Source organism: Antennarius striatus, chromosome 1 (assembly GCF_040054535.1).
Source record: "Antennarius striatus isolate MH-2024 chromosome 1, ASM4005453v1, whole genome shotgun sequence".
NCBI lineage: Eukaryota > Metazoa > Chordata > Actinopteri > Lophiiformes > Antennariidae > Antennarius > Antennarius striatus.
The window spans coordinates 11,451,124-11,474,194 of record NC_090776.1 but is presented as its reverse complement, the minus strand read 5'-3'; the positions used below and the strand labels follow the sequence as shown (position 1 = coordinate 11,474,194).

The 23,071-nt window shown below is 40.8% G+C and overlaps 1 protein-coding gene across 9 annotated transcripts in view; it reads right to left on the bottom strand.

Annotated features, from left to right (window-relative positions):
* Window positions 1-23,071, bottom strand: part of neo1a (neogenin 1a) — a 156,051-nt gene that overhangs the window by 38,564 nt on the left and 94,416 nt on the right. For all 9 annotated transcript variants that reach the window (XM_068310132.1, XM_068310175.1, XM_068310140.1 and 6 more), the window contains exons 5-7: window positions 19,693-19,829; window positions 7,267-7,421; window positions 6,873-6,993 (exon numbers count right to left, since the gene is read on the bottom strand). In XM_068310132.1, the coding sequence (XP_068166233.1) occupies window positions 6,873-6,993; window positions 7,267-7,421; window positions 19,693-19,829 (413 nt within the window). The remainder of the gene's footprint in view (window positions 1-6,872; window positions 6,994-7,266; window positions 7,422-19,692; window positions 19,830-23,071) is intronic.

The following is a 23,071-nucleotide window of genomic DNA, read 5'->3' as shown; positions in this document are numbered from 1 at the left end:
GTTCGCATTTTCACACTACTGACATGCTGTTGAGGGTAAACTCACCACCACACACCATGCCATCAGTAGACATGGTGCACAACTCCAACACATTTACACACTCACAACAACACACATTCACTCCTGGTGGCCTGGCCGTGACCCTGTCAGCACATAACCGAGCACGCCATATTCCCAGAAGTGGGGCTGGGGTTTTATGCAGTTCTGGTTGGAGGGAAAGGTCCTTTAGCTTCCTGCTCTCACCTCTGATTTGAACAGGGAATAAGGTTGGCGCGTCGATACGGGAGCAGCATCCTGTCTGAGGTTTGTCTGCTTCACATGCGTTTGGGAATTTGTTGAAATTTTTTTTTTTTTTCTTCCTAAAAGGACTTGCAGAGTGAATCTCGGTGTTTTCCTTTGTTGTTTAATCATGATCCAGTGGCATTTTATATCACATAGATTCATAATGAAGGGACTTTGTCTTCTCAAACACCAGTGCGAGCCACCGCTGTGGTGCATCACACTCCCAGCGGCACTAGGACAGCAAAAATGTGTCTCTTTCTTTTTCATCTTTTATTTTATTTAAAATACAATAACTAAAACTAGAACCATAGCAGTCACAGACTGCAACATCCCGCGACATCCCTGAATTCAAAATTTTACCCTGACCTTCTTACATACATCAAAGATCAAAGCTAGTGCTCAGACCTACTGTCATAAATCAAAGCACTAGCTTTGATCTACGGTCTAACTCACACTGGTCTTCTCCCTCGTCTTTCCATCTTATCTGGTTCCTGAGTGTACAAAAGTTTAAATTTGACCTTGACCTAGTTTTCTCAAGGTCAAGGTCATCATCTCATTTTCATCCCCTTTGCCGCCCGACTAATGTGCTTTTTTTGTTTCATCTTTCTTATCTACAACGGTTGTGAAGACTACCAGACGGACAAACACTGACAATTACATTACATCACCCCTTTGAAGCAGGATGTAATAATGCTTTGTGTCAGAAGAGATGAACAAAAGAACTTTGGAGTTTCAAGATATATTTGCACATGAAACCATTTCAGCTTGCACGTCTTCAGACAACAGCAGATCGCGACTGCTGTTTCCCGTCTCTCGTGTGTGTCAGTCGCTCATTTGGGAATTCTTGCTGCATATGTTGAAAAAAATGCAGCATCAATATTTGCGTGTCTTGTTTGTTTTAAATATTTGCGGCTCAATTTGTAGAACTCATCTCTAAGGAGGCTTAGTACAAGATTTTAAACATAATGTGGGAGAATTTGGAGCTTTCTGCTTTTCGTTGGTTTCGCTGTGAGCAGAACTACTTTTGGCAAATAGATCTGTCCAAAATAATTTTCTTGGCTTGAGTTGTGTTCAGTTTATAGTCAGCTGGCTACAATAGTTTTGGTTGACAACTGAAAATTTTTTAGCTTGTGGGTGTTTCTTGCCCAAAGTTCTCTTTTGGGTTTGATATTTGTCAAGTCTAATTTTATGGCTCCAGAATGATTGAATGTACCTCCGTCATTATCAAGTACCGTCAGTCTGAGTCACACTCAAATGTCTTCAATAGCTTTAATCATATCTAGTCAGCACGGTCGTCTTTGTTGGTCGACCATTAGCTTTACAGTAAGTTATCTGACGTCAGCGCAGGTGGTTCCAACAAGATCTGATGAACAGAGTAGCTGGACAGCAACTTAGAGTTACAACTGTCTAAAATACTTTGTCTGTTATCGTGGATGAAAAAAACACTTGGTTAATATTTTTTAACTAACCTTTAATCTTGTGTTCCTCATCAACAGTACACAGGACGGTCTAGTCAGTGTTTAATGACAGTGTCATCATTGATGTTGTCTCCAGTTAGTCATTGAAGCCAAGACTGTTAAGTTTTTAAGGACATTATCACTTTTTTCCATCCAGCTGTCGAAACATTCACATTCTACTTTCATTGTTAAAACATTTTTCTCAAGGTGAACATCTTAACAGAACTATCGCCAGACTCATTTTGTTTCACCTGATTACCGCCGTTACAAATTCACTTATCTCGCAGTGCTGAAGTCTGCATGTTACTACTCTCGCCTTCATGTGCAAGATAAATTTCCACTTCCTTTGCTTCATGTGTTTAAATGAGTGACATCTAAATAAATCCTGCGTGGGCTTCCTACACTTATGGATCCTTCCAAAGGCGTAATCTTTATTAAGTACGAGGTGTCTTGGCCCTGATGAAGGCGTACGGCATTCAGTGCCTAGTCGTCTGTAAATACAGAGAGAGACTTGGTTTCTGTGTCACTTCACACGGAGGTCTGGTGTTCTAGCTTGCCACAATTAATCGATTCGCTAATGAAGTTTTACGTGCAGCTCTCCTTATACCCCTTGCAGTTTCTCCCTGTTCCTGCCAGTTTGTCAAGCAGAAGCTTTGGGGACAGCACACTTCAGTTCATCATGCCAGCACTCCTGATGGCTGCGCTCATAAATGCACAGTGATGGAGAGAGAGAGGAAACCCAGGAGGCACACTAAGCACTCAGGCAGTGATGAGGCATCTCTGTCTCTCGGCGGGGGTTTGGTTCCTCTAATACGAGGGGAGGGGAGGACTCTTCTGTTAGCTGCCATACAACTATGAAGAGGGGAGGGAAAACTAATGGCAGCATGGCTGGATGAATGGAGAGATGAAGGTAGAGGAGCGGGCACAGAAGCAGTGACAGACAGAGATGGAGAAAGAGATGAAAGACACGGAGGAATCAAGGATGGCTTGCCTGTTAAAGCTTTGGAGTTAACAAAAGTCTTATTGCATTTGCATTAGAAGCAGTGCATTTGGTGCATTTCTTTCCTTATGAAGTCACCTGAACAATAGCTAGAAACCTTTAGAATGAAGGTTGATGGAGGATTATTAGGATAAATGGGTGTAACCGTGCTGCAGGGCATGAAGCATCAAACCACCGATTGTGTTATTTCCTACCTGAATTCAGTGAAATGTCTCCCCATCAATCATCCTGAATCTAACTCACAAAGCGCCGGCTTAAACAGCAGACCATGACATCCAAACAAGCTCTCAGGCTCTCGAGTGAGGTACTTGGCTCAGGCACTAGGAGGCAAAACGTCTAAACATCATACAGGTGAGCTGAGGGACTGGAGCAGCGATGGATTTCTCCATGTTGATGCCAGTACAACATATGGAGGCAGCAAAATTATGAGATCACATGCAAATGGAAAACATCTCTTGAATTTATGCTAAACACAAAAAGGCTGCAAAACTCATCCATGAGGGCAACCAGCACAGCGAGGGCATCCACCTCTCTTTTGTTGGTTCACATTAAATCCAGCTCTGACTGCTTGTTTCATATTAAGCTGTTTCTGAGGGCTCGGGCATGTGATCACAGTTCATTAGCTGGTTTGTGGCCTCAGGTTTATTTGAATAAGAATACAAGCAGGAACTTTATTTTGTATAATGCATCTGCTTAATGCATTGTTGCCAGCTAACCTAGAAGGAACGTGTATGTTCAGGCTCTGGTCTGGAATTTAAGGACCAAGAGAAAATCATATGCCATCTTTACAACCTTCAATCTAAAGTGCATAGAGAGCTTACAGACTAATAATTAAATAGTCAAACAAGTGGAGGTGAACTATCAAGCTGGCATATCATGGCCCATATCCTCTTCGTGCTGCCATTTCTACCAAATATATTATCTGGCATTAACAAATCACATAATCATGTGTTTGGAAAAGAAAGCAAAGGGTTGCAGCACATTGTCTATGCAGGCTTGATACTAATCTCTCACATATTATATCTTCTTCCATGATTATTTGGACAATAAGGCCTACAAATAGCGATGCAACCATTCTGCCAGCAGGGAATCATTCACAGTGGCTGCAGACATAGTTTACTAAGGAAAAAATGGGCCAGTCTCCTGGAAATCTGAGGGAAACACACATTCTCAGGAACATCTGTGCAGTTGTTAGTGAGCACATTTAAAACAACAAACTGAAGCAAGATTAAAATATGTGTGGTGTCAGTAAAAAAGTCCCAATTATCCATCCTCTCTGACCACTAATCCTGGAGGTCTGTGTGGAGCTGGAGCCAATCCCAGTCCAGACATTGGGCAAGAGGCGGGCTGACCATTAGCAAGTCGCAAGTTTCCATGTAATCACATGCGAGAAATAAGTTTATATTTTTCAGTGGGGGAAAGTCGTGCCAAATTATACTGCTTTCCATTTTTGTGGCTCAACATAATGACTTACAACAGAAACTAGCTCCACTGCGCAAACATCCTGCACTTCTAGAAGATGACAAGTCTGAATGTGGCAGTTTTACAAGGGACATTATGAGGTACTTATCTGGCCTGCATTACACTGCATAATTAGACTCCCTTGAGGTCCACCTTTGGCATTTGTGTTCCAATTTAGCCACATCTGCTTGCAACTAGTTGACCCATACCCCACATGGCTTTCCTGTTTTTGAACTTCAGTCGCCCAGAAACCTATTTTGTTCAAGGCTTTAAGACCTCTGAGCCAAAGAAAAATAAAGTGTAGTTTAGTCACTGAACAACCCATTGGAGTTCAAAGTCAAGAGAACACCAGACACATATTACTATAAATAACTGCCAAAATACTGTACATATGTTAACAGTTGACCTTCTTCCATTCCACATACCCACAAGTGGGAATCATCAGTGGTACCATATTTAACTGCAGCTGGCAGTGACAAGATGCAAAGATTATGAGCGCTAATGAATATTAGCCAACTTGCAGCTGGCTGGATGTTTAGAGGCAGTTCACCCCCATTGATTTCCCTGTAGGGTGAAGACAACTTTATCCCTGTGGCAAGTCCCTGGCTTATTTCCCTCGACTGCAAAGCAGCCGATAGACTGACAGAGTGCTTTCCTGGCTCCGTTTCAAAACTCTAGGCTGGCAGGTGTGAGAGGGATACCTGACCGTGGAGAAACACACAGGGGGCAGCAAAGAGCTGGACGGGTGGAAAGGAGAACAAGTGGAAGTGGACAAAGAAAGCCAGCTGCAAGGGAAAAGCATTTAAGGGGAATATTCAAGGCAGCACAATTAACACCAAGGCCAACCAGTGTGTTGGATTATTAGAAAGCAGGTGGCCATGAAAGACAAGGGGAGAGGAAATAGCCTAGAAAGACGGCAGATGGTTGTAGAAGTGTCCATTCTGAGTATTACACATGGGGGACGAAAGGACTATAACAAGAGAGAGAGCATTGAAGCACAGAGATGCTTCTCTAACAGAACGTTTCAGCTGTATTATCTGTAGTACAATATTACCATAAAAGGTCAAAACCCTACCCCATAGTTATCCAATAACCAAGCATGAAATAGTCATATCCCCTACTGAGGTATCAATTATATGGTATGAAAGTAACTCGAATTTTCTTTGTTATTTATGGTTTAAATAAAGATTTATTTTTTCAAACCCAGTTAGAGGAACAGACTCTGTGTGTGACGCGTCAGGAACAACATTTCAGTAATTATCAGCTAGAAAAAGGAGCTGTGGTCATGTGACTGACACCTTAACAAGCACAAATACTCATCGAGCTGCAGGGCCTCGTGTCCTCCAATCAGATGGCTGACACAGCCGGAGGGCCACCGATTGGACCCCTTCGATGCCAATCTATTAACCTCCTGCTTCACAAGAGTTCATGCTTGTTTAAACATAAACGTTTCCCTAAAATAAAATAGAACATGATGACTCATGAGTAAAGGGTGACTTTCATAAAAAAAAACCTTTTGTTACGTTACTGTTGTTTTACCATCCATGCCTGCGCTGTTTAATTGTTCTTCCGTGTTATTGTTTTTTGGTTTATTTGTTTTTTCATTAAATTGTGTGTTGCACATTAGCTTGAATATCTTGTTGTTTTTTTTTGGAGAAGCTGTTACCTTCCCCGTGGGTTGGATTAAGATTATTACGACTATTCAAGTGATCTCAGCTCTAAATTGTATGACATTTTATTTAATGATCAAAGGTAATGAAACAAAATTACTCCTACCACAGGGATAAAATTTCAAATTTTCCAGGCACTTGTTTTCTCATGCTCCTGGCTACAGTTCTTCGCGTCTGCTTTTGTTGTCCCTCTGAAGTCCACCCTGGATTTAGGGGTTCAAATGTCTCCGTTGGCTTTGAAGGAAAACATTGAGCACAACAGACTGTGCAGAGGATCTGCAGACACTTCACCAGAACATGAATTCCTGTTTAGGGTAAAGCCCCCTTAGGAATTTAAATGCCCGCAGGTATTGTTTGGGGAAGCTTTCCTAAAGTCGTCACCATATTTCTGAAATAAGAGATGTGGAATACAAGTATGCAGCCTTTGAGTCCTGCGTGGTTTAACAAGATTCCAGTGGTTTCATTTCACTGTTGACTACACTCTCACGAACCCCTCATACCTTCACACATGGGCACATCTCCTAGAATCCACCTCGCTTTTTTATAAATAAAGCAGACTGTATGGAGAACAGGAGACCCACCCTGTTACGATGGCTTGTTGTTTGTTTATGACTATATTTTTGCAAAGATTTCACAAAGGTAAAACCCTAAACAATATACTGGGCTTTTCAGAACTAAGGGACTTTACTACTATTCTTGATGTTATCATTTTTAAGATGATGTCAGGTTATCATTTTGAGAAAGATAAAATAATGATCATTGTGTTCATCTTCAAGAACTCCAACTCCAATGATGGTGGTTTAAGTCAAGACAATCACAAGAAGCATTGTGCTGAGACTGATGCAGTTGATGAGCAGATGTAAAAATTCTGAATCCATCCATATTTGAAATAACTGAAGGATTCGATCAACTTGTTTTTGTTTCTTCAAGTCTGAATTACTTTTAGCTTGATAACCAATGCATCAGATGTATAACAGTGTGTGGTTATAGAGAGTCACTCACCATGATCCAAGATAATGAGCTGGGCGCTGGACTGGATGTTGCCTGCATCATTTTCTGCAAGGCACTGGTAGAAACCTTCATCTGACTTGACCAGACCCAGAACCTGCAGGTTGTGCTCCTTCTATAAAGAAGGAAAGTAGGGTTAAAAATGGATTTTAATTAAAAACTTAAATCATTAAAACAACAATACTACCTCAACTAATAATAATCTTAATTTTTATATCACTTTTAATGTAATCTAGGTAAGTGCTACATGTAGAATGTTAAGTCAACTGTTTATTACTAGAATAAGCAGACAAGCAAATAGAAAGGTACATTACAAGGAATACATTTATCTAAGACAAAACAACTAAAATGTAAATTTAAGACTTAACATTCAACAAAATTAGCTTACAATTATTTTGAAGTAGTCACTGGGGATGACAGCGTCTCCATTCTTGACCCATTTGACAGTAGGGGCTGGTGATCCTGAGACCTCACACCCAAACACAATGTCCATGGACTCATGTGCATAAATGTTGGTCGGCCGCTTGACAAACTGGGGAGGAACTGGAGAACCCAGAAAGAAAATGAATCAGAGGTTGTTTACAACTGAAACAAGAACATTATGATTCTGGAATAGTCAATACTTTTCAATATTTACAGTTTGGTGGAATAATAAGAAAACAAGTGTGGTGAGCGAGTCTAGAAAAGTGATGCCCCCCACTACTAGAAAAATAAAGCAATTTCTGCTGATAGATTGTGACTTCATTACAGACATAGCCGATAAAAGGTAATATTGTACACCTTCCAGGCCCCTACAAAGCATTACGTCCTGTTGGTTTGAGGACAGCTGAGGATGGATTTCAGATCTCTGGATGAGGGAACCCGGCGGTCCCTTAAATGTCCAGTTAAAGGAGGTATAATAAAAAAAAATAGCAAACAGTGGCATCTAAGAACACCTTATCTAATTATCTCCGGGACTTTTTCACAGGACTCTGACCTTTTTCGAGGATGGCAACACTTGAAATGTTTGATAAAAAGAGTGTAATAACCTATGCTCTTATTATATTCAGGGACAAAACAACAACTGCTACCAGTACAGTGTGTACGCATGCTAAACTGAGAGCTTGCAGATCTCTCCTCGTCCTGGTAATAAGGCCCAGAAAGGAGTTATTTGATCTGCTGAAGCGATACAGCACCTCATCAATCTGCCCTGGAACAAGGTCACCGAAAGCACGGGGCTCAGGCCTCATCCCCCCTCTCTGTAATTGGACTGTATGTGCATGTGAGGAGAGACAGAATAAGACAGTCAGTGTGTGTGTGTGTGTGTGTGTGTGTGTGTGTGTTTTCTCTGCTTTTGTAGCCTCTGTGCATTCTCAGATAAACGGTGACCCGGTTGACCACAGTTTAAATGACTGTTTTGTTTGTGAGTTGCAGCGAGCCGAGCTTCACCGTCAGCGCTCTGCAATAGCGAGTGATTAGGACGCTCTGGTGGGCTGATTGGATTTTAGTAGCACACTGTGGTGTGTTTTTGGTTCTTTTCTGGCTTCATTCAGCAGGTTGACAGGTCAAGTCGTCCACATTTGCTTAATCCAGTGGGTGGGTATTTCACTCCGACATCAAATTGCTGCTTAACAGATTAAGTCTCATTTCGTTGGGACACACTGTCAACAACAGCTACAGCATCTTCATTTGCAGTCGCAACCTCAAGGGACACCGCTTGCTAGTTCTATGCTAATGGTACAATAAAAGCCTAATTAATAACTTGTCATGGAGACACAAGTACAACTAGACGTTTATCTTCTATCAGGAGCAACAGATGAAAGAAAGACACAACGCCAACAAAAAGCTTTCTCTACATCCTGATCTAAGACACCCAGAGGAAGAACCTGTGTGTCCTTTACTGATGATGTGATAGAATAACACTACGCCTGTTTGGGTAAATTTCCTTTAAGATGTTCCCAAACTACCTTCAGGATAATCATGTTAACAGCATAAATGTAGGGAATGATGAGAGTACGCAATCATGTAAACAGTTTTTCAGCGGTAGAGGTTGTGATCGTGTTTACTGATCAAAACAAAAACCTAAGTGAAAACGACATGACAGTTAGCAACAGAAAATCAAATTACACCGCTCAGACATGGTATGACCCTCGTGTTCAAGACGATTGAGAGTGTTCACATGTGAATACTTCCTGCTGGAGACGGCTATGGTGTAAAAGTAGAGACAGAATCTCACAAAGCTCTTTGGCTGGACTAAAATAAAGTCAAAGGTTAGTCAGAATGAATGATTTGAGTGAGGCATGTGTGGGTGACACCATGGATACCCTAACCATAACATATTAAAATGTTTATATAATATTAACCTTGTAAGGTGCATACTATGGACAGAAAAAGTACAGTATTTTCTGTACCATAAGGCGCACATTTAATGAATTGCTTATTATATAATTTATTTCAGATATAGGCGCATCAGATTATAAGACGCATTGTAGGTTTATGAGAAAATTATAGGCTTTTAGGTGCTTCTTATAGTGCGGAAATTACTGTAAAGGGTTAAAATAATAGAATTTGCCGTTTATTAAGATAACAAATGCATAATACTATAAATACCATTTATATTTATTTGCTACATAAAACATGTCAGTAACTTCAGAACTTAATCTATCTGATATTCATGCGCATGAAGCCATTATTATTAGGATTTCCACCCCAGACTCCAGCATGAGAGCTCATCCTCATTCCTCTACTTGATGCAATCCACAGCGAGAGGGAAGAAGGGGACTGTGTGAAAATGCTGCAATTATTTGTGTGATCGCTCCACTGATGGCATGAAGTTTTCATCCCTGCTGCACTGTTGCATTTTCCAGTTGCCAGATATCTTTAGTCTTGTGATCTCTTTCATTTCTAGAACTACAGATTTATTGCACGGTGAGAGAGTTGAGCGTCTCCAGCAAAAGGAACCACAAACACCCGTGAATTATCTCATCTGTAGTGTTTCATCAACTCACTGTCATTCACTGCCTGGAGAATTTCTCTTCCATCTTTTTTGTTTTTCTGCCACTTTATTATCTGCTTAAGAAACTTTTAAACCTCCTACAGTTCCTCCAAACACTTTTCACCACACAGTTGCTGAGGGATTAAATTATTTGTGAATATTGTCTATCTTCACCAGGATCCAGTCACTGTCTTTTTATGTGGGAGCTTTAAAAATTACAACCCCCTGACTTCAACTTGTGTGTTGAAATTCTACACTCGATCATTGTGCAGTTTCTCATCTTGTCAGCTTACAAGCTGCATTAAAGTGTCCATAGTTTAAGTGTGAGTGACTAAGTTTCCTGGATATTCATTTGTGCTGGTGTGGAATGACCATTACCACTATCATAGGGGAAAATGTGCAAGCTGGTGTGAAATTGATTAAATAACCAAAATAATACATGATTTCCTTTATTTTGTTATTTTGTCTTTATTCATTTTGCTTACTAAACATGTGAAGTTTAATTAAATTATGCCCAGTGGTAGATGTAGACTTTGTTCTGTTAAATAAAGTTGTGCCTAAGGACAGATGGACCTTTTAACCTTTAATGTTTACTTTGGCAGGGAAAGAAAAACTGCATTTTTGAGTTTTTCCTTGGTTTCCAAATGCCAGCTCCACTTCCATACAATGCAGCTGATCATGTCGAACACAAAACAGATGAGTAGTAATCAAAAACCTTTGCTCCCCTCGCTTCATCAAGACATTTCTGGACTATGTTGAAGAACAATAAGTAAGAACAGGATGGAAATGAGGATGGTGATCCTTGTAGACTCATTACCTGTATGATTTCAAGACATCCATCACACTGCTTTGTGTTGATGCAGCTATGCATAAATGTGTGTATACGTGTGTATACGTGTGTGTGTGTGTGTGTGTGTGTGTGTGTGTGTGTGTGTGTGTGTGTGTGTGTGTGTGTGTGTGTGTGTGTGTGTGTAAGCCATGTTTTGATATAAATATTTTTAATGTGTTTGGGTTCATGATTCACTCCATTATGACTGCTGTTACGCGTAGGAAAGGACGAAATTGTGTGTTCTTCCTTCCCTGATAGAAATATGTGGATGGATGGATTTGTGTGCGTATGTGTGTGTGTGTGAATATATATATATATATATATATATATATATATATATATATATATATATATATATATATATATGCCTTCTTATATATATGCAAGCACATGCCTCTTTAGATCCCTACTCTAAATTTGTGCATGCCTGTTGTATTCATGTGGGATTTTGCATAACACTCTTCAATGTCAATAAATACAGTGTGTGTGTAGTTTGTGTGTGCGGTTCCTCTCGTGGGTTTTGCTGGTGACAGGATTTGACAGTGACTGGTATCATCCGGTTCTCTTTATCTCTCAGTCTGCATTTCACCAGTCAGTTGAGCATTTTTTCCTCTCAACTCTTAATCTTGCTTTAACTCATTGTCTACCTCTCCATCTTCAGCCCCAGCCCCCACCCCCACCCCCATCCATCCATCAGAGCAGACACGCACCATTTTGTCCAAATGGAGTTCAGACGTGTGGAACATAGTGGACGGGGTAGTGAGTAAAAACACCTAAATATACCAGTGTGTGTGTGTGTGTGTGTATGTGTGTGTGTGTGTGTGTGTGCATGTGCGTGTGCGTGTGGGACGGGGGGGGTGGAGGGCAACACATCTGATGACCTTCTTTAATTGGCTGGGAGCAGCATGAAAGTTGACATGTAAAGGTGAACACTATCACATTTGCAAAAAGATTCAGAAGGGTGCTGCTAGAGTTTATGGTGACCCACACAGCAGGCAAAAATATAAATCCTTTAAAAAACAACAGCTTTAACCTATAGGAGGTTTACATAGAGTGAAAATTCCACACGGGCCTTTCAGTGGGTAAAGCAGGAATGTTTGGATGAAGTTGTTTAGGCGTCTTAACCTATGAAATAAACATCAACTCAGCAGCAACATTTCTCCAAATTTGGGTATCCTGGCTGGAGGTAGTGATGAATGTTCCATTGAAATCCAAGACTAAAAATGTCCCCTTCATACGTACAAATATGGGAAATGTCTCCAAACAGACCGATTTGAAACATAAATACTGTTCTTCACAGAGACAGAAAAATAACAGAAGGAAAGTGGTTGGGTAAAAAAAAAAAGGGGGGGGGGGGGCGGTAAAGCCCATCAGAGGAGAAGGAAGAGCTGAAAAGACTGATTCCACCACTTTGGGGCTGCTATCATCTATTCGGCCTGTAGCTTTGTAACAGAAGCTTTAACACAGACATATACTGACTCCAGTGAACTACTAAAGAGAGCCAACTAAAGGTCATGTGTGCGTCTTACTGTGAGCTTGTTAAAACAAAACACCATAAGATCCATAGAGGGATTCTGGGCAGATTAGTTAAAGCTTCACTGGTCGGCAGGAAAAAAAAGAAACCCTGAAAAGAGACATCGAGGAGGAGAAAACCCGCCTCCATCTACTGCTGCTGATAAAACAGTAACGTCTGAAAAACACACAGCGGCTGCAGCTTTGGGCTTCTTGAGTGGAAAGTAGTATGAAAAGATGTTTGGACAGCCAGCACTCAACTATGACAAAGAAGTCCAGTGAGCTACAGTGACTTGAACAGAAGCTCTTGGACAGTCAGGGTTTACTACGAGGGAAGTATTCATCCAGCTCTGAAGACAACAGATTTACACGTAATCCCAGTCCAAAACAAACAACCTTCACAGTAAAGACAAGAAAAAGCTTGTGTTCTGAACAAAGTAAAAAAAAATAACCTCCTGTTAGAGGCACCATCACATCCCAGGAATGAAATCTCAATGGCACAGAAAATGACTAAAATCAACCAAGACAAAATATTTGAGGAAAACCCATCTTGATGGTTTTGTTTAGTGATCTGGTTTAATGTCCAGGTGCTTCCTGTGAGTCGTGTATTTGTTTCTGGACAAACTCGCATTCTCAAATCTATAAAAGAGAATTAAATCTCGGCCTCTGATGTAAACTCAGTGAGATGATTCCAGGCAATCTGTTGCATCAATAACAGGATATCAAGTTGCATGTGGGTACAGAGTAGACACCAAAATTACTGTAAGCTATAATGAGCATATACTGTTTATCTTTCCTTCAATGTGCAAGTATGAATGTATATTTTAGATGAAGATAACGAGTCTATTCTAGACCATGAAGATGTTTCAGTAGCCACAGAACCATTTCCAGAATCATGTTTCCTTAGGACTGCCGCCAAACTAACATTTGACATTTGACTAACATGTGACATTGAACCCTTTCATCGCATTAAGATCAGCAAAGTTGTTTTCATTTGGACAGATTGACCATTCTGATCAGAAGCTGCTGCCCACTCAAACACATGCGGAGATGTGGGTGGAGGTGGACTTAGTAGCCCGCAGCAGGTGTTGCAGCAACGGCAAAGACAAACAGCAGCTCTGGAGAAAAACAGAAATCAAAGATTCACACAGCACTTCTCACATAGCACTGGAATTTCTAAAAGACGATGAGTCTGAACTGATGGCGTCCGTGGGAATCAAACCTAATCGTCCAAACACGGCCTACGACAAAGGAAAAAGGTGCACACCTCTGGGTGTAGTTCCTCATCCGCTTACTGCTCTTTTAATACCTAAATGGAAAGTTTCTTTTTATTTCATTCACTAAAATAACTGCTCCGTGACACTGGTGGGAGGACAGGAAGATGGGGTGAAACTAGACTAAAATACCCACTTCCTCTGATCATGTCTGTAATTTTACCACATGTCAATTACCGATCTATTATTGTGTTATCACACTCTTTGAATCAGTATATCAGTGTCAGAGTCCTACATTGTGAGCAGATGTGACGTAGAGTGGATGTCTTGGATTTCAATCATTTTAAAAGCAAAATGAAAGCAAAATCACCCCTATTGTCTGTTGTTAGAAATCTCAGCCCTCAGGAAAGTAATTGAACTTTTACAAGGGGCAGGACTTTCATGCATGCAAGTGAAGCAGATAGAAAGAACAATTAAGTTGATGACATTATAGAAGAGGCCATGATAGATGAGGGCTACTGACTCCATGAGCCCTATGAAACTGGAAACGCCCATTTCAGTCCGAGAGAGAGAGAGAGAGAGAGAGAGAGAGAGGAAGAGAAAGAGAAAGAGAAGGAAAAAGAAAAAGAAAAAAAGAAAGAAAGAGAAAGAGAAAGAGAAAGAGAAAGAGAAAGAGAAAGAGAAAGAGAAAGAGAAAGAGAAAGAGAAAGAGAAAGGTCTGGCCTCATTTCTCCTCTTGCCAGCTCTAATCGAGGGTGAGATGTCACAGCAAAGTTGTAATGAACAAAGAAACACATTCACAAGAACACACACTACACTCCCAGTAGTGGAAAGGTGAGCTAAATGTTACTGTTAACAATGTTGTTTAGTCCCTGACATTCTTTAGAATTGCATGTCTGCAATAAAACAACTTTACCATTTGCGTCACTGCACTGCCACATTGTGCTTGTGTTTACATAAATAAAGGCTGAAATCGTCTTAACTGCTCCGACACCATGGTTCCTTTTAATACAAAGATATGGCACATACTGCTGCTGGATGTAGACTGCTTGTTTCTTTTACTGCCGCTGACATTATCTTCTCGGTACCAGTTTTGCGCATCACTTCTCTGCACAGATGTAGGCTTGTTTTGTACACAGATAAAAGCTCTGCAGCCAAAACAAGGAACAGTTAACCACTTTTATACTTTCAAAGTGTCCACATCTTTCTGGGGACTCAGAATAAATGCCTAGTGACTCAGAAGTGTATCATAATTAGGGGCGTTAAGTTCTTATCATCAAGGTTCATTGCTAAGTTACCTTGAAACTGGCTTCATTCATGTGTAAATGTCGAGATAAATTCCTGGTAACTGTTTCCCCCTCATAAAATACAGTTGGCTAATACTAATCCGACTCTAGAGAGCTGAGCAGATCTAACCCTTCTGATTTGTCATGGAACCCAGGATGGATTTAGAGCTTTTAAACAATCTGAGGTGAAAATGGAGCTTTTTAAGGCTCTAGTGAGACAGGGAATTAAGCTCATTTATGTATGTTTTTCTGCATTCTTATGCAATCAATACTTCAGCTTTTGTGATCTGGCTTTCTATTCTGTCTTATCAACTTTGTGATATCTTCTTCTTTTGACCCTGTAACACTTTCCATTTTTTTTACTTTGTGCCGCAGCTAAAAAGGTCACAAGACTGCAAGAATATCATCTTATCTCATCTCATCTAACAAAATCTCAATAAAACATGTGGCTGATAAATAAGGCACTATGCTCTGATAAACAACTAGATGTTGAAGATATAAGAAATCAAAGCTGCTGAGGTCCTCCTGTTTATCTACTCGTGTCAGATTTAGGATTTTGTCGTGAACAGACGTATAGTTAACTGACATTATTCTTCAGAAAATTACTGAGTTAAGATCATTTTAATGACGTCTAAGGTTGTGTGTATGATATGCAACTTAAATATTATGACAGGTTATAGAGTGAGAGTAAGATTGTGCATCTAAAAGACTAAATTTCAGAGACAATAATGCAGGAACAATTTTAGATCAAATTGTCACAGTGGCCGTTTTCCACTGAAATCACACTTAAAAGCTTGGGCTTCTGGTACAAAGTTGTAAAATATGACAGCAAAGGTGTAAATTAATTCTGAAACATCGGTGCACATCTTGGACACATTGCCTATTGCCTGGAGGTAAAACCAACTGAAATTAAACTCACTAGACTGCAGCATTAGCTGGATGATGGGTGACTCATAATGTTAGTGGTATTTAATTAACAAATAATTAAATATATTGTTCAACATTAATAAACATCCTGTTCTGTCTGTATCTCTAACTTATATTTTTATGAGTAGTAACTGTGAACACATTGAAGTGACATCACCAAAGCATCTGAGGTTCCCACCCCAGCATAACGTTTGTCTTGTGGTCTATGGTGGGATGACTCCTACCTAGGATTGAAAATGTGTGTATGAGTGAATCCATGCATGTGTGTAGAGTAGGTGCATAAATGACCTTTGCTTTTTGTATGCATGGTTACGCTTGCACACACACACCTTCTGCGTGCCCATGCATATCTCTCTCCACAGATAAAAACCAGCTGCATCACAAACCCCCGAGCTATCTTTGAGCGAATCGTAATGATGTTTCACTGTATCAAATCCCAGCTGACTCTACGCATCCCTTCATAAGCGCCGTCCGGTGTTTATGAAAATGTACTGACTGTAAACACACAATTTTCTCTTGTTACAGTAGCAAAATATGTCCTCCAGTGCTTTACAAGTCACTCATAGGAAATGTTTTTCTTGTTAGAGTAGATTCACATTCCAGCAGAGGCGATTCCTCTAAGACTGTAAGAGAAGCAAAAATGAAACATGCGACTTATTTGACTTTTTGTCATTGAATTGCAAGTCATCCTTATGAATGAAAACTGATTCTCAAGTGATGTTCCAGGATAAGTTAAACTAGGTTAAAAGGGTTAAGCTCAACTTTCCTCTAAAATGTTTAAAAACGAATAGTCAAATATGTTCTGCTGTGTTAACATTTACTTGACCACTAATGTGTTCACTAACATGTTCATCTTAAAAACGAGTTCATTATAGGAAAAATCTTTCAGTGGATAAATACCACAATTTTGTCAGCCCACATGATGATTGGAGGATCAGGCTAAAAGCTGAATCCCTTTTTGATTGACAGCTATTTTTAGATATACAGTACCCCATCACTTGGGCATTAGGAGATCAGTCAAAGTGAAGGCAAACTGCAACTGATTTCTGATTACTTGCTTGGTGAAACCGCTTGACCATTTCCATTGTTCATTTCTTACACTGTAAATAAAACACACTCATAGTATTTCCTTGTTTCAGTAAAATATAACTTCAAATTTTTCTTGTTTGAGTTTAATATTAATTTGTTAATTTGTTGAATCCTTCATCCTGATGTTTGATTGGGGTGAACCGGTCAGCTAGCAAAGACAATGCTAATACTATCGGATTGATTTAGGCAAAAGCCATTCGATGGCCTTCCTTTCCAGAAGAAACTCAGGATTAAAAGAACATTTTCTTGAAAAGGAATGGAGAGCAGAATTTGCATATAAGTAAATTGATAAATTTTATAATGCAGGCTGACAATGTGCTTCCCCTCTCGAAAGACCCACAGCTCCCACTGCAGTCCAGTGATTTGTATGAGTGTGTTTTATGAGCGTTCTACTTCTTGAGGAGATCGATTGACCTTTCAGGTGTCAAATCAATTAAAGGAGCAAATCAATGCCACAATTTGGTTTCTTCATGAATCTGGATGAAACAAATGTAATTACACCCGTGGGTCTACAGCGCGCCACCTAATCAAACTGCTCTGTCGCATTAAAATGACTGATGTCTGGTGACAACAGTCAGAGAGTGACGATCAATCCTCTCCAATCTTGTGACACTGGACATGGAGGCTGGCAGGGGCCCACACTTGAAGACTAGACGAGTGAAGTCAGATGTTGTCCTGTGACCTGATCCGATTTTCCATTACTGTCTCCTTTAATCACAGGGAGTGACGAGAAATGATGAAAGGGTGGTGGAGAGCCGATGAACAGATGAAGGGATTTGGGGATGGAGTCATTGCATGAGGTGAGTGTGTGTGTATGTGTGTGTGTGTGTGTGTGTGTGTGTGTGTGTGTGTGTGTGTGCGTGTGTGTGTGTGTGTGTGTGTGTGAAATGCAATGAACACAGGATTGAGCCTCAGGGTGTTCTAATGTTATTTTATAGCAAATCTTGTTGACGTGTTTCTCCCGGGAAAATCATCCTAGCAACACGCAATGTTAGCCAGTGTTAGCGGAAGATTTTTGTTTGTGGCTCGACTGTAATTTAACCACCTTTGCCAAGCCTGATCCTCTTTTTCCTTTTATCCTGTAAAATACGAAGGCATGCCCAGGCAATGCATCTGTTATTCCAATATATTATGTACCAACTGATTATTAGCAAATATTAACATATAATTACCTCAGCACACCTAAACTCCAGAGCTGTCTGCCTGAATGATTTGTTTTTGTTTATTTTTTTAACTTTTGCATCTTTATTGTGTCCGTCCATCCATCCATCCATCCATCCATCCATCCATCCATCCACTCATGCAGACTCCACAGTGAAACGACTCAAACCGACTGACACCTTCTTGCTGTGAGGCAACAGCGCTTTCCCTTTATTGTGCCCTATGGGGGAAATTTATCAGCATTTGACCCCCTCAGAAGAACCAGGGAGCAAAGTGAGGTTCAGCAATGGATCTTCCATCTGGGCCATAGACATCATAACCGTATGTGTTTCTTTTGTGTCATGGAGGTGATAGCTAAAGCTCTACCCTGACCCACTGAGATGGCATGGACACTTTGTTCAGTGTTAGTAGATGAAACCACCTCTCAAATGAAGAAAACAACTAGTGAAACACCGAAAAACAACGCGACAAAACATTTACTGTTAAAATTGTTACAGAATGAGGACATCATATGCTTATTTTTGGAATTTAATTCAAAATCGCACCTGATTTACTAACTGTCACATCAGAATGGAGCTTATCTGGTATCTGACATGTGTCACATCACTGTGTCTTTTGTACTTTGGCAACAAAGACATCTTAAAATACCAGATACCAGTGTTTGTGAAGGAGGAGACAGAAAAACAATGGTGGAAAAAAATCCGCAATGTGTTGATCAATGGCTTGATTTTTGTTTATGATTTTAACTTTCTATGAATTCCTCATTTCTATATGCTGACATGCAAAAACATTGAGCTGAATCATTGTATTAATCATAGCCCAGTCCTGAACAACAGAACTTCTTACTTTCAAAGCAGGGCTTTGAAAGTGAAGATTAGTATGTATTCACTGGGGAAATAGCAGCTGATGCTAGTGAAAGTGTGATAATTAACACTCATTAAAAATATGTCTTAAATCCAATACGTCTAGAATTCAAATTTTCTCATCAACACTGAATTCTGAGTTCAGACTGCTGTGACATCAGCCGTCTAGCTCCTTCAGAGATTGACCCAAATTAGATGAAGAATGCACATCATTTCAAGCTGTGGCCTACGTTCGCTGGCATCTTTTAAATCAGCGACGGGAGACGCCTTACAGTATAAACAGGAGTGTGTAGACTGCTGTATTGTAACACAACTCACAAAAAGCCTGATTAGTTTAAATGAATGCATTTGAACAAAGCATTAGGAATGCTGATTCTATTACGGAGGTGTGCTGTAGGTGTATCTCTTGGTAATTAAAAGACTGCCAGCTATTGTTTCCATCTCATGTCTTTTTAGCTTTTCCACTTGCACTTATTCATTCACCTCAAATCTTCCTGTGTGTAATGTGGGCATCCAAACACATAAATTCATTATTTGCTGCCTACGTACACTGAATACATTGCTCCCTGTAAACACTATACATCATCAGAGCCGAAGCGGCTCTCTCTCTACATTGTTAGCACCCAGGAAGTAGTTTGCTCATTTCATTCCAGTCTGAACTGTCTGGGCTTTTGTTTCAGGTTTAGTTTAGGGACTCTTAGGGCACTTTTATAAAATCCTACCCAAACAATAGCAGATGGAATCTGATGCTGAAACTGGAGTGACTCATCTCTCCACCACTGCACTCTCCTCAGTAACTAAAGCATCCTCACTACCAGGGCTCCTCATTATTCTCTAGTGCTTTAATTTTGGCTTATGTGCTCACTTTGTTCCTGATTTACTCTTGGAAAGCCATTAGTCGGAGCTCTGATTGGATGTCTCTGAAAAAAAAAAGGTAGCAGAGAATGAATTGAGCGTACCTTTTAAGTTGAGGTGGGCCTGTGCTTCAATGGTCGCATTGCCGTTATCAGCCATGCAGGTGTAGATGCCAGCATCCTCCATTGTGAGATTAGAGATCTGGAGACTGCCTCCCCCCATCACCTCCATGCGACCCTCGCTGCAGACGATGAGAAAAAAAAAGTGGAATAGGAAGAAAAAAATGAGTAAGATGGGACTGAAGAATGCACCCGTACTATTTAAGGAATATGTAAAAAGTCATTGCAGCTCATTTCCATTCAGTTCATTGAGCGCTTAAAGGCTGCAGTCCCTGCAGCTGCACGCTGCTCTGCTGGCCTGTCACTGACCCTGCATCTCTGCCTCGCATCACTTGCTCTCTCACCTTTTACCACCTCTGAATGAATAAATTATACATAAAGCCTAATCAGCAACACTGAAATAAAAAGCAACTTACAATTTAAAATGTACATTCTGATATAAAGAGAGTGAGAAGGTGGAAAACTGCCGAAACAGAAGGGAAATAGAACAACTGGAAGCAACACTAATTCAACGCTAAATCATCATATATAAATAAATGTTTGGTTTATCGCTTATGTTTATCATATTTGAAAGATGTATTTACATCCTGGAACACTGAGGAGTCATTACTAACACTGTAAAACTCAAACAAGTGACGTATAAATTATTTCTTATTCATTTGGTACCCAGGCCAAAAATATAACCACTCATCTTTATTTATAGTATCTCAATGAACCAGTGACCCTCTTCTGTTTTAAACAGTGCCAACTTTGATTTTGCCAACAGGCCTTGGGGGGAAAGTGTCTGTGGTCAAACGCTGGCTGGATCCAACAATCATTGGAGCATGATAGTAGGAGGCTGAGAGGAAAGAAGACAGAAATCAATAAGTGAAGGAGAGAAACGGAGACGAGTAGAAGAGAGGGAGCAATGGGTCAGCTGAAGAGGATGAAATCCAAAGAGGCCCGCAGCAAGTGTGATGCAACCGAGGAAAGCGACACGAGGGTGCAATCATTCCTGTGACTGTGATGCAGCAGTGAGGGTAAAAGCAGAGATAAAAGTGCATCGAGGAAAACAGGCTGAGTTTGAATCGAACTGCTGACGAGCCTCCTGCTTCTCTCTCCCCCTGACTACTCCTGAGTTCTGGCAGCTTTGGCCTTAAAGACCATCTGCATGCCTGTTAGAGCTGAAGTGGAGCGTTGGAGTGCCCCTCAACCTGATGTCTCCACAGCGACATCACCGCTTCACTTCAAATCACGTCTCTGTTTGATAAGGCTAGCTGCTTCGGAAGAGAGTCAAACTATTGACGGTAAACTTGTGTGTAACAGCAGGGTCATGAATTCAGGTCAAACAAATCTGTTGACCCCTTCAGGCAGAAAACAGGTAATATTTGAGAGCTGCATCAGTTGTTAACTCCTGAGTCAAAAATCACACTGTGTTCATTCTGACAGCAGATTTTCAAAGAGAAACAGCACAGAACAGAGGACCTGACGGAAAACACTCGCGGTTTCCAACGTGGAGAAAATAGTATTGATGAAATCAGTGGGTGATTTTTCTTTTGGTCCCTGAAACATTGAAAACACCAAATGTCTTTCTTTACACCAACACCTTCGCTGTGCACAAAAGGACGTTGGTTCTGCTGTGAAGCTCTGCATGCCAAATTCCTCTAAAAGACATCCTGAGCTTACTGTGGCAGTGATCCCTGCAGTTTGTCTCACCACGACTACTATTCATACTGTGGCCCGTAGTGCTGCATGCACTGTGTAGCATTGACAGCTTGTCTTGTGCATGAGAGAAGCACACAGCACACATCAAACCACCAGCCAATCTGTCATTCTGCTTAGAGCAAGTCAATCTCTGCTCCGACGCCAGCAATGTAAGTGGCCTGAGGAACAAGAGTGTGTTTGTGTTTACAGACCATGAGGGAGGAAGATAGAGTCAATTGGCTTGAGCTAGATGGGCCCAAGACACCTAATGCCATTCTGAGGGATTGCTATTCACTTATGTTCATTTCAATTGAGACCAAGTTCCTGCTGTAAGGATATAGAGAGACTACTGTGCATTAGATGCAGATCTGTGGTGGGAGACGCCGGTGAGTGGTGCTAATTAAAACTGCACTACACAGTGTGTGTTCACCTGAAAAGAGCTGTTGAATTAGTCAATTAGTTGGCTGTCACTTCCACAGAAATGTAACATCACAAAAAGCAGACGCGTCTGTCAGACAGACGAGACACAATGACGCTAACTAGCCTAGCCTTCCGACAGTTTTGGTTTTTTCTTACAATATTTCATGTTGGTTTCTTTATGTCGTGAAGTGGCATACACGTTAAATCTGACAATCATTATGTGAACCTGAACATGTTTTACCTAAAGACAAATATGTGTACACATATAAGCTGATTCTAATCAAGTTCATGAGAACTTGAGGACCTGCTTGAGGACTGAAGGTCACCGCTGAGGTGATACTCTAAGCAAGACACCGACAAACCCTAACGATCACTCTGACACATCTCCATAGGTTTCATCCTGTTCTCAGCCTGGACCATGTGTGGGGAAAAAAAACTTTCATCCTGTCCTCATCTCTAAGTTTCAAAATTTTAATAGAACAACATCCTTCCTATGTAGGTTTGCTGTGTGAAACTGGCCCAAAAAAGGTGTCAAGACCGTCCTACCGGCACGCTGAGGTCTTGAACATAGCTTTGTCTCCCTGTTCTGTCATTCGGCTTTGAAGGCAGCAGCCGTAGAGAGGTGTTTGATGGGAAAAGAACACATTTGGTACGTGTGAGCGGTGACTCATCCGTCCGTAACATAGACTAGTGGCAAGGTCGGTACACCTGGGCAAGAGGACACGGAAGATCACTCAAGAGTTGTGGGAATGTGCATGTGTTGATGGAGGCAGTGCACAATACTGTCACAAAGCAATCATTGGTGCGGTGACAAACGCTGGACATGGGTCATGCCAACTGAAGCAAAAGAGGGACGCAGGTGGATTCACAACTGTCACTGAGAAAACAGGGGATTCTCTATTAAAGGTTGGAGTGGGAAGATTTTTTTTTGATTGGCCTCCCTTTCTCCTCATTTTGCTCATTCACCACCGACCTCTCCACCACCTGAATAATCTCTAGCTGCTCTGTCATGTACTGTAGATGACAGCTATTGTGTTGTTTTCACTGCTGTGAGTCAGAGCGGGGTCAACTTGAACTTTGCAGCTTTTGACCATGTTCACAGTGTCAAGAAATATTCGGGATCTAGCCATCTAGGGAAGTCGACTGGAAGGATTTTTATCATTTCCAAAATATTTAGTTCTATACTGAAGCCATGAGCTGACTTGATTTACCTCTTCCTATTCAGACATGAGTCACATTATATGGTGGAAATAAGGAGACA